Source organism: Artibeus jamaicensis, unplaced genomic scaffold (assembly GCF_021234435.1).
Source record: "Artibeus jamaicensis isolate MK-2021 breed Jamaican fruit bat unplaced genomic scaffold, CSHL_Jam_final contig_585, whole genome shotgun sequence".
Taxonomy (NCBI): Eukaryota; Metazoa; Chordata; class Mammalia; order Chiroptera; family Phyllostomidae; genus Artibeus; species Artibeus jamaicensis.
Window position 1 is genome coordinate 13936033 of NW_026521894.1, and position 15531 is coordinate 13951563.

At 47.2% G+C, this 15531-nt stretch overlaps 1 protein-coding gene and 1 long non-coding RNA gene across 2 annotated transcripts in view; one reads left to right on the forward strand and one right to left on the reverse strand.

Annotated features, from left to right (window-relative positions):
• Nucleotides 1-4348: 4348 nt before the first annotated feature.
• LOC119062450 (uncharacterized) lies at nt 4349-7430 on the reverse strand. The gene is made up of 3 exons (XR_008392524.1): nt 6888-7430; nt 5682-5773; nt 4349-4598 (listed from the first exon to the last, which is right to left on the reverse strand). It is a non-coding gene; the product is annotated as an uncharacterized LOC119062450 (long non-coding RNA).
• A 92-nt stretch (nt 7431-7522) lies between these two features.
• The window catches only part of ENDOD1 (endonuclease domain containing 1), a 36258-nt gene continuing 28249 nt past the window's right edge, over nt 7523-15531 (forward strand). The window contains exon 1 of the mRNA XM_037163436.2: nt 7523-7913. Coding sequence (XP_037019331.2) covers nt 7614-7913 — 300 coding nt within the window. The 5' untranslated portion in view covers nt 7523-7613. The remainder of the gene's footprint in view (nt 7914-15531) is intronic.

Consider the following 15531-nt stretch of genomic DNA (forward strand, 5'->3'; position numbering starts at 1 on the left):
ATAAATAAGAATCTGACCACCTGCCTTTAAAGGAACTATATGAGAGAAATGAACTAGCATTTACTGAGTTTTGCTATAAATTAAGTTCTTCACATTGGTTATTTCATTTAATTCTCATGTCTACAATATGAAGTAGGTGTTTTTATTCCCATTTTGTGGATGAGGGGTTTAAGGCTCAGGGACCTCCAACAGCTCATAAGTGGCAGAGGTTTAAACTAAAGTTTTCTGATGCTTAAACCTGTGCCGTTTCCATTTATCTGCACTTTTAGAGTTTTTGTACAGCTCCCAGATGATGTTACATGCCCAGTGAGACAGACACTCACAGATGTGGGACTGAGTGTTTTCCTTAATTTTTTTTGTGGTGATAAAAATAAACAGAAATTGTTTTGAATTAATAAGTGATTATAATGAAATGGATACTTGGGCAGATGAGTTTCCAAAATAAATGTTTAAAGTTCTTTGTTAAAAATAGAAACAAGCTGGTAGCTTAGACTGTGAGTTCCAGGACAGCTGAGACCATATTTTATTCACTCCGTGCCCCCAGCAATTAGCACTGAGCCTGGCTCACAAGGGTCACTCAGCACTTGTTGGATGAATAAATAAATTTCTCCTCCATATATATCAGTATTTGGAAGAAAAAGACCATCTACTTAATTTAAAAGGACTTCCTTCATCCACTGAGCATGGTGTTGTCTTCAATAATACTGCCATAGATTGATGTCTGTGACCTCCAAAATCCATGCATTGAAACCTAACGTGTGACTGAGCTGTTTAGAAAGCAGGGCCCTTGGGAGGTGATTAGGTCAGACAGTGGAGCCCTCATGAAATGGATTAGTAGCCTTAAAAAAGGAGCCCCAAAGAGCTTGCTTGTCCCTTCTGACATATGGGGACACATGCCTATGAACCTGGTGGCCTCTCGCCAGACACTGATTCTGCTGGCACTTCAATCTTAGGCTTCCCAGAACTATAAGAAATAAATGTTTGTTGTTTATAAGCCACCCAGTCTATGGCATTTTGTTTCATCCTGAAAGGATTGTGACAAATACTAAGTAATATTAACAGGATTAGGCAAGAAAGCCAAGCCAGGCAGTGTATCTGTATCTGGAGGGGGGAGATTTTGGTCACCAAGACTCATCAGAACCTCCACTGATTATAAGATGCACCATTATTTTACATACCATGGAAGCAATTAAACTATGCCACCTATCAATTGTAAAATGCACTCCAATTTTAGAGATGTTAAATGCATTTAATACTTAACACTAGGAGGTAGGTTCTGTCATTATCCTCCTTTTATAGATGAGAAAATTAAGGCTTAGAAAGGGTTAACAATTTGTCCAGATCACACGGCCAGTAAAAGGAGTAGGCATTTGAACCCAGACAGTCTGACCTCAGAGTTCAAGCTCATAACCCCTATATTCTTCTCCTTATCAAGATGGAAAGCCAGAAAAAGTTTCAGAAAAAAATATTTTTTTAATTTTTATTTATTTACTTTTTATTGATATATATATATATATACACACACATATATATATGTCGGAAAAATTATTTTCATGTAAATATATCTCTTCATGAAGGGATTCAAAGTTATTCCTGGCTGAAGTAATCCTCTAACATCTGGACAAATTTGCAAAGACAGTTGACCAACCGGAAGTGCCCAGTGGCTCTGTGGGCCAGGTGTCCTTTCCAGTACCGGCTAATGGGGAGAGGCTATAGATGTGTACACATGGGTGCTTCTTCCGGGGCAACGGCAGTTCTCCCATGTTACTCTTAGGCGTCATCCAAAGAGTAGCTTTGCTGGAAGGAAGGCAGCTCCGCCCACTGATTCAGCTGAGCACGATTCAGCCTCCTATTGGCTGGAGTGTCAATGTCCCTTTGGACTCGGAGGCTTTCCGCCTCTCACTAGAGGATGTGAGCCAGGCATGCTTTCCTAGTTTTAGTCATTGTTAGGAAAATAAATCAGGCATTCCGGCGATATTGGAGCTACTCCTCGGCCTCCTCACCTCACCTAGTAATCCAAATGGGGTTAACTTATTATTCGACAGTTTTATATAACTGCTGGACAATCTACCGAGAAGAGAGATAAAGAAGTAGTTTTAGGTGCTTATAAATTATTATTCTAGTTTATGAGCCATTGCGTCAACATATTTTTTAAAGATTATATTTATTTATTTTTAGACAGAGGGGAAGGGAGGGAAAAGGAGAGGGAGAAAAACATCAATGTGTTGTTGCCACTCACATGCCCCCAACTGGGGACCTGACCCACAACCCAGGCATGTGCCCTGACTGGGAATCAAACCAGCAACCCTTTGGTTCACAGGCTGTTGTAGATCGCTCTGCCTGGTTCTAGGAATTGTATCTCTACCCCTTGTGGCTAAGGGCGAGGGATGACCTCTGGAATGCAAGCCGCAGGAGATAAAGCCTGTCTCTGGTAGCAAACGCTGCCTCAGTTCCTCTCCCTGCCCCCAAAGCTTGGTGAGAAGTCAATGACGGGTAAGACCCCTCACAGCGGGGAGCAACCTAAGCCAGACTGGATCACTTGGGAGGCCTTCATGGAAGGACTCAGGGGGCTGCAACAAAGAGGGAGCAATGGACTCTTGCCACCCCTCAACCCCACCCCCAACCCCGACTTTGACATAGCCCGAGTGCCCATGTTCTCTGGGAGAAGAGCTTCCTGGCTCTAATCCCCTTAAGCCTGAATACCTGATGGGGAGAGGTGCAGCTCCTTGCCTTGCTAGAGTGTGTCTTGGGGAAAAATCTGGCATCACAAAGACTTCCTGACAAACCTGTGAAATCTGCTCTGCTAAGAGTGCTTTCATTCATATATTCAGGGTTCCAGCAAGAAACCCTAAAACTCTGTTCCTGACAGACTCTGACTCATACTAAGCCCTCAGATTTCTTTGAAATGTTATCTACTGTTTGATCCTTGTCGCCCTGTATTCCTGTGTATTACAATCCAATAAAAGGCTATGGGGGAGGGGGCTCGAGGCCTTTTTCCCTTGTGAAACGGGCCACTGCTCACCTCTCCTCCCCAAGCAGATCACATCATGTCTCGGTCATATTTATTTTTCATCCATGGCAACTGGGAGGACTTGCGAGGAAAGTCGCCCCCTCAGCAGCTCGGCCCTCAATCCACGAGTCACACCAGCCAGGACTCAACATATCTAATCACTACATGTGACTTTCTACCATTCCCATTGTCTTTCCAGGGCTGCTTCTCCCCAGACTGGTGTAGGTGACCCTTCTCAGCTCTCATAGCGCATAGTACTTCCCTTAAAGAGCACCTCCCACACTGTATTGTAATTGCTCGTCTGTCCGTCTTCTTAACCTACTGAAAGTTCTTTGGTGCAAAGGTCTGTGTCAGTTTTGCACTTGAAGGGAGCTGGATGTGAAGCCAATGTTTCAGAACTGGCCATCTGCAGCAAAGTTCACGGCCTTGCCCTTCCCTGGCCCAGCGGAGCAGCTGGCAGAGGCTGCCCGTGACTGCCATGGGGAGCAGTGACCAGGCCTAACTTTGCTCCCTCCAAATCACCAGCTTTCAGCATAATGACTAGCTTCATGGTAGATGTTTTTAAAAAAATGTCTTGAAAATAAATAAATGAATTAGACCATGCAAATCTAAATGAAGTTAAATGAAGAAAGGATTTTTTCATTCATTCATTCATTTACTCAGTTACTGTATTGAATACACTATGTTTATGTCTGAGTGGAAAGGCAGTAATTAGATACAGGGGAAATAATGGTTTAATAAACACCCTTAACCTCACATAGGGCAGGAGGGGACAAAAGGTGAAAAGGTGAGGGCACACTTGTCAGGAAGATGGGTGACCTGAGGAACTAATGTTTAGCTGGATCATACACAAAAAAAATCTAAAAGTAAATGAAAGAGGTGAAAAGATTTAAATGTGTGGTAAGAATTCCAGGCCAAGGGAGGTAGTTTATGGTGCAAAGGCTCCAGGACAAGAGAGAGGAACCATGTTCAAGGAACCACAGGAGCGCAGAGGGCCAGGTGGGAGGGGCTCCACCCCCGGAGGGAGGGGCCAGTCTCAGTGGTCTGGGCATCAGGCGGCAGAAAATGAATGGAGAGTGATTGAAGGGCTGTAAGAGCAGGATGACATCATCAGGTTCATTTCAGGAAGTCACTGGAGCTGGAAAATGGATTGGAGGAGATGAGAGGATAAACGTGGGATGAGAGGTGAGCTGGGGTGGTTGGTCTCAGGTGGCGGTGGTGGGGAGACGCTCACCACCAGAGCACCGCGGCAGTGAGGACTGGGGTGGGGGCTGGCGACGCGTCTAGTGGGCGCATATTTTCAAGCCGTTTCCGAAAGAAACAACCAAACGGCAGAAGTACAAGTAGAATGTTGTTTTATTCCACATCAGCCATTATTTTCCCTCTTCGGGCCTTTGCTGAAGGCTGCAGACAGATGCTGGCTGGGCTGGCATGGGTGTGAGCACAGAGGCCCAGGAGGATCGGTCCGAAACCGCATCCCTGTGAGAATAGTCGGTGGGAAAGGAAAGGGACCGGAGGCCAGAGACGGCACTGAACTATCGCTGGATGATGTGCTGTGCATACAGAAGCAGCTGAAGACGGTCTTCCTCTGGAACAAGCAGTCAGCAAAAACTAAAGTTAGATCAAGACACTTGCACCCTACAGTGTGTTCCAGAACCTTGGGGTGAGGACATTTGTAATTTGCAAAAGCATGCTCGGTATTACACTAATTTGATTTTTGGAAGGCAAGCAAACCAAAACCCTCTGTTGTCTTGTGCTACAAACTAAAGGAAATAAAGCAAACTCATCCTGGCTGTGAGTTGTGCTAGCGCTCTGTGTGTGTGTGTGTGTGTGTGTGTGTGTGTGTGTGTGTGTCAGGGGCCTGGGGGGAATGACAACCTGCCCCAGGGATCGGAGAGGACCCACAGAGATAGTCGTCCTTATCCAAGTCATCCACAAAGTTTCAGAAATAATGAATTAAAGTCATGTAAATATTTTAAGTTATAAAGACCAAGAATGTATTTTCTTATATTTCCCGCATTTGCTAAAGTATAACATCAGCATCCCATGTGACATTTATTACTCCAGACTCTGTGGTAGCCGCCAGGTCTAGAGACCAAGCAGACCTCACCCTTGTTCGCAGGAGCACGCAGTCAGTAAAGAGGACAGACACAGGGACTATTCATGTCCTGACATTATAATAGAAGCACTTACAAAGAACACAGGGAGATTGATTTATAGGTGTTTGTATAGTTCTCTATAGTTCACAGCATGAATTGACATTGCGGAACGCATATGATCCCATATAATAATATAAACATTAAAAATCCCATAGAATCTACAATTCTCACAGCCTCCTAGGATAGGCACCGTCTAAGAGAGGACACGCCTGAGGTCTGCGGGTGACAGGACTTGGCGGAGATACGAGGCCTGGGTGACCACGGTCATCTACTCCACATCAGAGGGGACTCCAAGTCTAGCTAGCCTCCTCTGTGACATTACACTAAATGTGCCTCTTAAAAAAGATACAGATTTAGGTCTCATTTTAGGGACCAAACCTAGTCAACACTTTCAGGAATTGAAGCCTGCACGGAATTTCCTCTTAAGCTCCAAAATACGTTCTGACAATCTGTCTCCTACTTTGTAGGTTCACCTTACAGATTTGCTGTGACGTAGAGGAAACCAGACAGACCTGGTTCAAAGCTGGCTCAGGACGCACTGGCTGTGCTGTCTCAGGCAGACGTCAGAGGACTTCTGTTCTCAGTTCAGAAGAAGTGGGGCACACTGGGGGGACAAGATGAAGTGGTTCGCTGTGAGTGCGAGTACCTGGCCCGGAGGAGGAGCTCTGGCTCCCCCTCTGCCACGGTCCTTTGAGCTACCATCGCTCACCTGGGTTATTGCAAATATTTTTCTCCACTCATTCTTGACCACTCCACTCCGCCCATTTCTGCACAAAGAGCAAATGGGACTGCAGCACTACTGCCGGAAGATGAAAATCCTCAATATCATTTATAATACTTCTTTCCAAACAGTAGGCCATGGATCACTAGTGGGTCACAGCAACAGTTTCGTGGCTCACCATTAGCATTAAAAAAAAGTGCCCTGTACTGCCCTTTTGTGCCCAGGTACAAAATTGCCCTGGCTAGTGTAGCTCAGTGGATTGAACATGGGCCTGTGAAGCAAAGGGTCACTGGTTCCATTCCCAGTCAGGGCACATGCCTGGGTTGCAGGCCAGGTCCCCAGTGGGGGACACATGAGATGCAACCACACATTGATGTTTCTCTCCCACTCTTTCTCCTTTCCTTCCCCTCTCTCTAAAAATAAATCAAATATTTTTTAAAGTGGTACAAAAATAGAATAAAATAGAAATAACAGGCCGCACTGCCAATCACGAGCACAAGTATTATGACGTGAAACTTGTTTTCTCATTGTGGGTCCTGTCAAAAGTGTTTGAAGGCCTCTGGCCTATGACCCCATGAGTGATATGACCCTGCCTCCTTTTTTAGCCTCATTCTTCATAATCTCCTTGCTCTAAGCCCACAGTCACTAGTGGGTCACAGAAAGTTTTGTGGGTGGGCTAGTGTGGCCCAGCCTTCCTTAAATTCCGCCAACACATGCTGTTTTACTCTTTGCAGGGTTAATGTCACCCACCCAGTCTCAGCTCAGACTTCAGTTCTTCAGGCTAGATATCCTGAATCCCTGGGGGGGTCAGGTTCTCACTGGTCCATGGCCAGGGTTTAATTATTCCTTTTATAGCATGATTCTGTGGTTAATGACAAGCTTCCCCACTAGGCTGTCTTCCTCAGGCCCCAGGAACCCTGTCCTGCTTGAATACCTGAGCCAGGCTAGCACACAGGCACTCTGTGGGATGAACGAAGCAATGTATCAACCAACCTACCGGCCAGGGATGTTGACTAGTCTTCTTTGTTGCCTTGGTATTGGTTTTGTTTCCACGCCTTGCACCATTTAAACCGCAAGGGCTTCACTGCCTAGGTTAGGAACTTCATGTATCAGGATTCCTTAACTTGGGTCTCTCCTCTTCTGATCTGCTAAGGATATGTCCAGGTCGTGTTCCAGTGCAAGCAGTTGAACACTTCGTTGTGAGAGGGAGGCTAATTTTCATCGGATATTAGAGGGGGTCTCTGCCCACTTGCTTCAAAGAGACACAGTTATCTAAGCATCTCATACTGCCCCTTTGCATCATCCCACAGGCTCCCTGCGGCGCTTTTGCTCGGGAGGCTTCCCGGCGCCCCGCCCAGGGGACCGTCCTTTCCCAGCCCCTCCGACTAGACTGACCCGCTGAGACCCTCTACTCTTCGGAGCTCGCGTTCCCGCGGACTGCGGAGACGAGGGGGAGCGGCCGCTGGCGCCCTGCGTCCGTGAGCCCGCCCGGGTGCAGCCTCGGGGGCGGTGTCCGCATCCCCAGCCCCGGCCGCCAGCCTCCGCCGCCACCATCTTCGGCGAAGGAGGGTGCGAGGGAGGCGCGGCCTCGGGACGCGGACACGCCCCCGCCGCCGGGCCGCCCCGCCGCCCGCTCCCCGCCCCGCCGCGCCCGGTTCCACTTCCCCTCCAGCGCGGCCAGCAGAGCCCGCGCCGCGGCCGCCCAGCGCTCGCAGAGGTCGACATGGGCCCCGCGCTCTGGCTCGCGCTCGGCGGCCTCCTGGCCCTGAGCGCGCGGCTGGAAGGCCGGCTCGTGGACCAGGAGGACGCCGGCTTTGGCGAATGCGACCGGTTCTTCTACGCCGAGACTCCGCCGGCGGGGCTGGCGGCCGAGGGCCACGTGAAGATCTGTCAGCGCTCCGAGGGCACCGAGCACTTCGCTACGCTGTACAGCACCCGGGACCGCATCCCCGTGTACTCGGCGTTCCGTGCCCCGCGCCCCCTGCCCGCCGGCGCGGAGCAGCGCTGGTTGGTGGAGCCGCAGGTAAGTGGGGTGTTTCTCCAACCCCGGAGCTCGGCTGGCCTCCGGGGGCGCCTCACTGCCACCAGGAGGATGGGGAAGAGCAGCCCCACGCCCTCCGTGTGCCGCGGTCAGGAAGCCCGGCTTTGGGATCCACTCCGCCGCGCCCTGGTAGTTACACAGTCTGTCTTGCTCCCGTCGATGCCACCGTAGGAGCTCAGCGACCTGAGAGCCTTCGCTTAAGCTCCAGGGGTCGAAGGTTTCCCAGTGGGAGGTGGTTCTGTCCACGTTTCGGTGCAGACATCTGTAGTATCTCATTCATTTCCTGAATAGTGAGACCTTTCAGATCAGCTCACAGGCCTTGGCGCAGGTCATTGCCAGAATTCTTAGGGAGTGGATGGGCATTTTCATGACCATTTTGTAATAGAGGGAGATCAAGGCTCAGGGGAAAAAGAGACTTGGGGAAAGGAAGACCACCCCATTGGTAAGCTAAGCCAGGGCTTTTAGACAGAAGTTCATTGCCCTGTCTATTAGGAAAAAGCTTCCCTTTCTGCAGAGGCTGCCTGAGCCTGAAAACCATTCCCTATGCACACAACATCAAGTAAATTTTACCTGAAGTTGTGTTGAGTTAGGCCAATAAAAGTACAGATTTTAAGAAATCCAATGGGATAGTTATAAATAACATGGAAACATTGACTACCTCCAATTAATGCAATGGACAAACCAGTTTTTCCTGACTCTTTATATCTGTATTATCCGACCACTTGGAAATCATGTCAGCTCTCAGGGTGTTCTGTCATGTCTGGTGAGGGTGACCAAACCTGACTTAACCCACGCTGCCCCACCTCAGCTCAGCCAGCCTCCCCTTTGGCCAGATCTCTGCCTCTCACCAGCCTCCCACCTGCCTCCCACCTGCGCCAGCTGCCAAAGCTACCCCGGCTGCCAAAGCTACCCCGGCTGCCCACTCATGACTGCCGGAGCTGTGCAGGGCCAGAAGGGTGAACAGGAGACCTGCTTGTGGGTGCTTCGTTCAGAACCCTGGGGTGTAATCTCTGTAATTTCATTCAGATATTTCTGCCTCTGAGAGTTTGGCCAGGTCTCAGGCAACCTGTCCCTCAGTCTTCCTACCTTCTTCATCTTCTTTCCATCTTCCTCGCCTGCTGGCTGATTTCAGAACCTATGAGATCAGCCATGTGCAAAAACCTTTGTGAATTGGGCACACTTGAGACATATATTATCTAAAATTAGTTTGCCCCCAGCTGCACCCCCAGACCTCTCTACATTTCCCCCAGCTCATTATGCTTTGGGACTGTGGGCCTGTGAAGAAAAGAGGTGGTCTGGCCTTTTCTCCTTGCGGATCTCATGCATGCCTGTGGAAGGCAGAACATACCTGTGAGGAATGCATGCGGAACAAATTTCAGTTAAATTCAGAACGCATTTAGTCATCACCTACTGTGTGCTAGGCAGTTAGAGTACCAGCAGAATAGACTGTAGCTCCTAAATGCAAAGGTTTCCTGGTCTGAAGGTGAAGAAGCATGGTGTGGGGGGAGGTGGCGTAGGTTAGTTCTTCCATCGACTAGCTGTAAACTTGGAGATAATAACAGGGTGGTTCTGTGGGCTAAATGAGTTACTATATACAATGTCCTCTCAGAGGTTCCCGGTACCCAGGTACTAGGTTATTATGATATAAGCAAAAACCCATAATTTAATAAAGGTGAACAAATTCCTATTAGAGTTAATCTGTCTTGGAGGTGATAGGGGAAAGCCTTAGGGTCAGGATGACATTTGTGCTGTGCCTTGAAGGATGAAGCAGAGGTCAGAAGTGGGAGGAGGAGGAGGAGGAGGAGGAAGGCATTGCCTGGGGAGGGAACGTCATAAGGAAGAAATGCAGATTCAGGGATTAGTGATTAGTGTGGGGAGAGGTTACAGCAGCCAAACTGTAAAGTGAGTGCATTACAATGTACTCATGTGTTCAGAATGCAGGGGAATGATGGAAGGGAGGGGTCAGGTGTGAAGGAGTAATCAGGGAAGGCTTAGGGAGTCAGGAGTTACTGAAGGAGTCACAGAGGAGCACGATTCAGCAGCGAGGAAGTGGACAGAACCTCACCAAAGCCTGGGGTTCTGGGTGTGGGGGCAGGTAGTGAGGAATAGGACTAAGGAGATCAAAGAAGTTGGGGTTAGGGAATAGTTCCAAATGGCAGCTCTAGAGGTAAGACATACAGTGGTTGGGAAAAGCATGGGAACCAGAGTTTTTAGCTGGGGTGGTCACAGTGACTGGTGCTCCCCCTGCAAGGTGGGCTTGTGTCCTCCTGCCCCCTCCCTTCCACTGCAGTGTCAGGTGAAGCCAGCCAGTGCTGTTAGGAGGGAGGGAGGAGAAGCTGCAAGATGAGATGCAGGCAGGCTCCTGAGTATGTTGCAGCCAACCTGACTGCCCTGGGGCCTGCTCACCAGGCCTGCCTCACTGCCAAGGTCCCCACTGCAGAAAGATGCCCAGGGCTCAGTGTGGCCTTCTGCCTGCTTCAAAGCCATTTGTAATACTGAGTCACCTTGCGCCCACATCCCCTTCTACCTACATCACCTTCTACCCACATCACCTTCTAATGAGGTCAGCATCACAGAGAGGCTGAGCAGATGGGAGGAAGAGGCCAGAGGTGGAAGGAGAGCTGGGCTTGCTTTTGGCCATGAGGCGGGCAGGGCTGCACTGGCCCTGGGGCTCCCAAAGCCCAGCTCAGTAGCTTTCTTGGCTGTCCTGCAATTTCCCTTAAAAAAAAAAAAAAGAACTCCTAAATGGAAGAATATAGAAACTGCATCACTCTTGTGCTTAAAACCTTTAAACTGTTGGCTGCCCCACACCTAAGGACAAAGTTCATCCTGTAGAACAGGGTGCACAGGGCCCCCGTGCCCGGTGTCCAGCCCCATGTCACAGGTTAGGTTCTGGCCTTCTCCAGCGGCCTTGAGTGCCTCTCGTAAACCATGCTGTCTGGGACATTTGTTTCTTTGCTGATTGCTATTGCCCCAAATGCCCTTTCCACACTGCCTCCATCCCACTCCTCAGTTCTTCCTCCCCTGAGCCAGCCTTTAAAACTGCACACGTGTCACCTCTTCCAGAAAGAACTGCCCACCTGAGTCAGGTTTGCCTCTCAGTGATCCTGTAATTTCTCTATTTTTGTACTTACCACATTGTTTTATAATTACCTGCTTATGTGTCTGTCTCCTCGACCTGAGCCTGAGGACTACATTATGTTCATGCTTATGTTCCAAGTGCCTAGGATGTAGAAAGCACTCGATAAGTATTGAACAACAAAACTTGATATTAGGGCCCATCAGGCAGCAGGTGAGATGTTCAGCTTGAATTTTCTTGGTGGGGAGCTCTCTGCTGCGGAAGCTGAGCCAAGAGCTGGCCAGCAGCCACTATACAGACATGTATCATGGGCGCCCCCGGATGATCTGGCTCTCTGCTCTGTGTAACAGCTCTGTAGCATCAGGCACAGGACCCCATGACTGCCAGCGTTGGAGGGATTCAAATGGGATCTTCTGAGGAACAGAGTATGAACTTTAAAAGGAAGCGGAGAGGCCTGGCCAGGTAGCGCCAGGGGTTAGAGCGCTGTCCCCACTGACCAAGGTTGTGGGTCAATCCCTGGTCAGGGCACATACAAGAATCAACCAATAACTACATAAATAAGTGGAACAACAAACCAGTGTCTGTCTGTCTGTCTGTCTCTCTCCCCTCTTCCCTCTCTCCTTCCCTGCCTCTCTCTCTAAAATCAATAAAAAATAAATAAATAAAGGAAGCAGAAAAAAACCATTGTCTTAAGTTCTATGTGGAATGTGGTCACTTTTAAGTTGAAAATGGGGAGAAGGCAGAGAGAGAGAGAGAGAGAGAGAATACGTTCCCACCGGCACGATGGCAGTGGTGTTGAGGTTTCCTGTCAAGACTCCAGATGCCTGAGAACTGGGTTCTGGTTTAGTCCAGGGAGCCTCAGACCATTTAGTTTCCGAACTCCTTTCCATGTAATGGGAGCCTTTGTGGATGAGGTGCCGGTGATGCCTTTCCAAAGCACTTGGTCCATTCATGCTGGAAGCCAACATATGAGACCCTCTCACTGTATAAACATGAATACTGGGAGGATCTGCTTTTATATTCAGCTCATACTTATTTAATCTTACAGAAATACCCTGAGATAGATATCATTCTCTTTATTGTAGAGATGAGGCAACTGACTCAGGGAGAATAATTGATGGGCCCAAGGTCACACAGCTTGAATCTGTGACTTTTTGCTCTTAGTCTATGCTCCATGGAGATTCTCTGACCTCACAGGAGATCCACTACATTGACGGTGATAGGAATTTAATTCTCATCTTTTACATATGAATCTTAATTCCTACTCCATTTCTCTTTCTCAGCAGTTGTATTAGGGTTGGCCAAAAAGTTCATTTGGTGGTGTTTTTTTTTTCTGTAAGATGGCTGTAGTAGCACTTAGTTGTCTTTAACTTCATTCAGAACAATTTTGTTAGATTGTATTGGAACAGTTGTCACGTCAGTGTGCATTTTTTTTTTTTTAGATTTTGTTTATTTCTTTTTAGAGAGAGGGGAAGGGAGGAAGAAAGAGAGGGAGAGAAACATGTGTGTGGTTGCTTCCCATGCGCCCCCTACTGGGGACCTGGCTGCAACCCAGGCATGTGCCTTGACTGGTGATTTGATTGAACCAGCAACCCTTTGGTTCACAGGCCAGCAGCACTCAGTCCACTGAGCCACACCAGCCAGGGCCCAGCGTGCATTTTTAAAAACACTTACCAAATTGGTGAAATTTTGTGTGGCCACTTTGGTATTGAAGATGGAAGAAAATATGCAACATTTTCAGCATATTATGCTTTATTATTTCAAGAAAGGTAAAAACACAACTGAAACACGAGATTTGTGCAGTGTGTAGAGAAGGTGCTGTGGCTGATCGAATGTGTGTCAGATGTGGTTTGTGAAGTTCCGTGCTGGACATTTCTCACTGGATGATGCCCCATGATCAGGCAGGCATGTTGATGTTGATAGCGATCAAACTGAGACATTAATTGAGAGCAATCAGTGTTATACCATGTGGGAGATAGCCAACATACTCAAAACATCCAAATCAATACAGATATTGATGAAATGAAAATTTTGTCTTTTGTTTTATGGAAAAAAACTAAACAGACTTTTTGGCCAACTCAAAACAAGTGAGAGCACATATTTGGCTGCATAGACGTTGCTCAGGCATCAGTGGCCCTGCGGTGAAGGTGAGATTCTGGCCAATCACAAAAGCACTTTCCTAAAGCGCTCAGTGAGGTCCCGTTACAAATCTCAGTGAATGCATGCAAGCAGTTGTCACAACTTAGGACCTTAATTTCTTGATCTTTAATTTCCACCAGTAGCTTCTTGCTTACACATTCTGAGACTGTTAGACACACTGTCTAGTCTAATTTACTTTAACATCACTCCTCTTCTCATCAGAGAACAAATATGAAGAAGACACCATATGCTTCAATTTCTGCATAAGGAATGCAGCAAACAGGACAATTCTGACTCTTACTTCCTAGTTAAGAGACTCGAGTTCGGGTCCCTTTATAGTCTCTGCCCTTTATAGTCTACGTGACCTTAAATTCTCCCAGTCCTGTTTTTCTGATTTGTTCATTAAAGGTATCACGAGTGTTAATTTCATGAAGTGGTAGTGACAGGTAAACATAACACATACAAGCATGTAGCCTAGTGCCCCGAGTATGATGAGGTCTCAGCAGATATGCATATGTACACTTCATTAAGGTCTTAGTCTAATAAGTGTTAGACACACACACACGCAGAATGTTGGAATACATAGGTGACTCCTACAATTCCACAAATCTCTCCTAAAATGTGAAATGTCGATCTGTGTATCTTCTCAAATATGAGGCGTATAGCCTGTATTCATATAACAGGTGCTCAGAGAGTGTGTGGTGGGAGGTTGCATGAGTGGAAGATCAAGTGGATGGATTTAGGTAACTGAAAAAAAAGAAAACAAAACAGGTGCCAGAAGCACCGCCACCCTCCCCGTCCTGATCAGCCGAGAGCTATGCCGCCACAAAACAAACAGCGAGCATGTACATTCCAGTCTATGATGCTGGGCCTGGGGAGGGCTGGGAAACGCCTGACTCAAGGGGATGACTCCAACGTCAGTCGCTCCCTTTCTTCTTTACTGGAATGCAAAATGCAAAGATGGGAGTGGTGTTGGCTATTCTCCATTGCATTTCTTTCCTTTTCTGGCTTTTTATTTATCTCTGAATTCCGTGTTTCTATTTGATTTGTGGTCATTCTCAAGAGCAAGTTAAGGTACTTGACCTGTATTGGCAGAACATTTTAGGGACATCCTGTCCTGAAACAGTTCCGTGGTGACAGATCACACCATTCTTTCAGTTTAGACCTAAATGTGGACAGTCCAGGAAGGGAACTATTGTTTATTGGTCCCTTATTATGTGCAAAGATCTTCACGAATTAGCTGATTCATACAACTCTAGGCATTACGACGATCCATGCTTTATAGTTTAGGGAACCAAGGTTCAGAGCGATTACGTAACTCACCGAGGCCACACAGCTGTCAGGTGGCAAAGCCGGGTGGAAGCTGGCGGCTGCCCACCTCCAGAGCTCTCAGCCCTCTTTCTGTCCATCGTTCTGTCCTCCAATCGCAACTGCAGTGTGTTCTTCCAGATTCTGAATCAACTGACTCGATATGTGACTTTATTTTCATTTTGCTGAATCAGTTTCGTTCTTTGGATGATTTACAGCTTTGCTTCTAACACACTCTTCTGAAAATTCCACCTTCGGGTTGTCATTAGCTCAGTTATTCACTCATGGTGATTGAATGGTTCTTTCCTTGAGAAATAAAGATTTTATTCTTTGGGTTTCAAATTTCTCTTCCTTTTATGCTGTCAGCTCAACAAGTGAAAATTTGAGAAAATAAATCCTCCCACTTGCCAGTAGTGTTCGCTTCCAGTGGTCTTGCTCCTAGAATTACTGTTAGTGCAAGAATGTTTTCCCTTCAAGTTGCATATCATGTCTTCTGGTTGGTCACATACCCTTTCTTCCCACAGAACCTGATATCTGTGGCAGCCACAATTCACTGCCTGCTGATCAGTCCGTCAGTCTGTGTGGCCACTGCAAGGAAGGAGAAATAAAGGAGAAACTGACTCATAGGATGAACCAAAACTAGAAGCAGCATTTAGCATTCTGGTCCTGCTTTTATTGACCGGACTGTGCTTGATGGAAGTGTGGCTCAGTCAGAAGGGTCTGTTTTTCATATGAAAATTGTTTCATACTTTTAATGAAAACTGCAAGTAAGGGTACATTTTATTCGCAAAGTAAACAGATGGCTGAAATAGTATTTAAAAATATAAATTAAATTACATGTTCCCATTGACTTGCACCTTAATTTTAAGAGTAGTGTCTTGAGTTTCGGCTGACCCTCAGTCAGTCAGAATACTTAAAGCATTAAGAAAGCCCAGGGTCCCCCGATATGTATTCTAGCACCTGCTACGAGCCAGGCACTGTCCTAGGACCTGGGGATAGAGCAGTGAGTCAGATAAACAAAAATATCTACTCTCATGGAGCTTAGCATCTAATAGAAGACACAGATGATAAAAT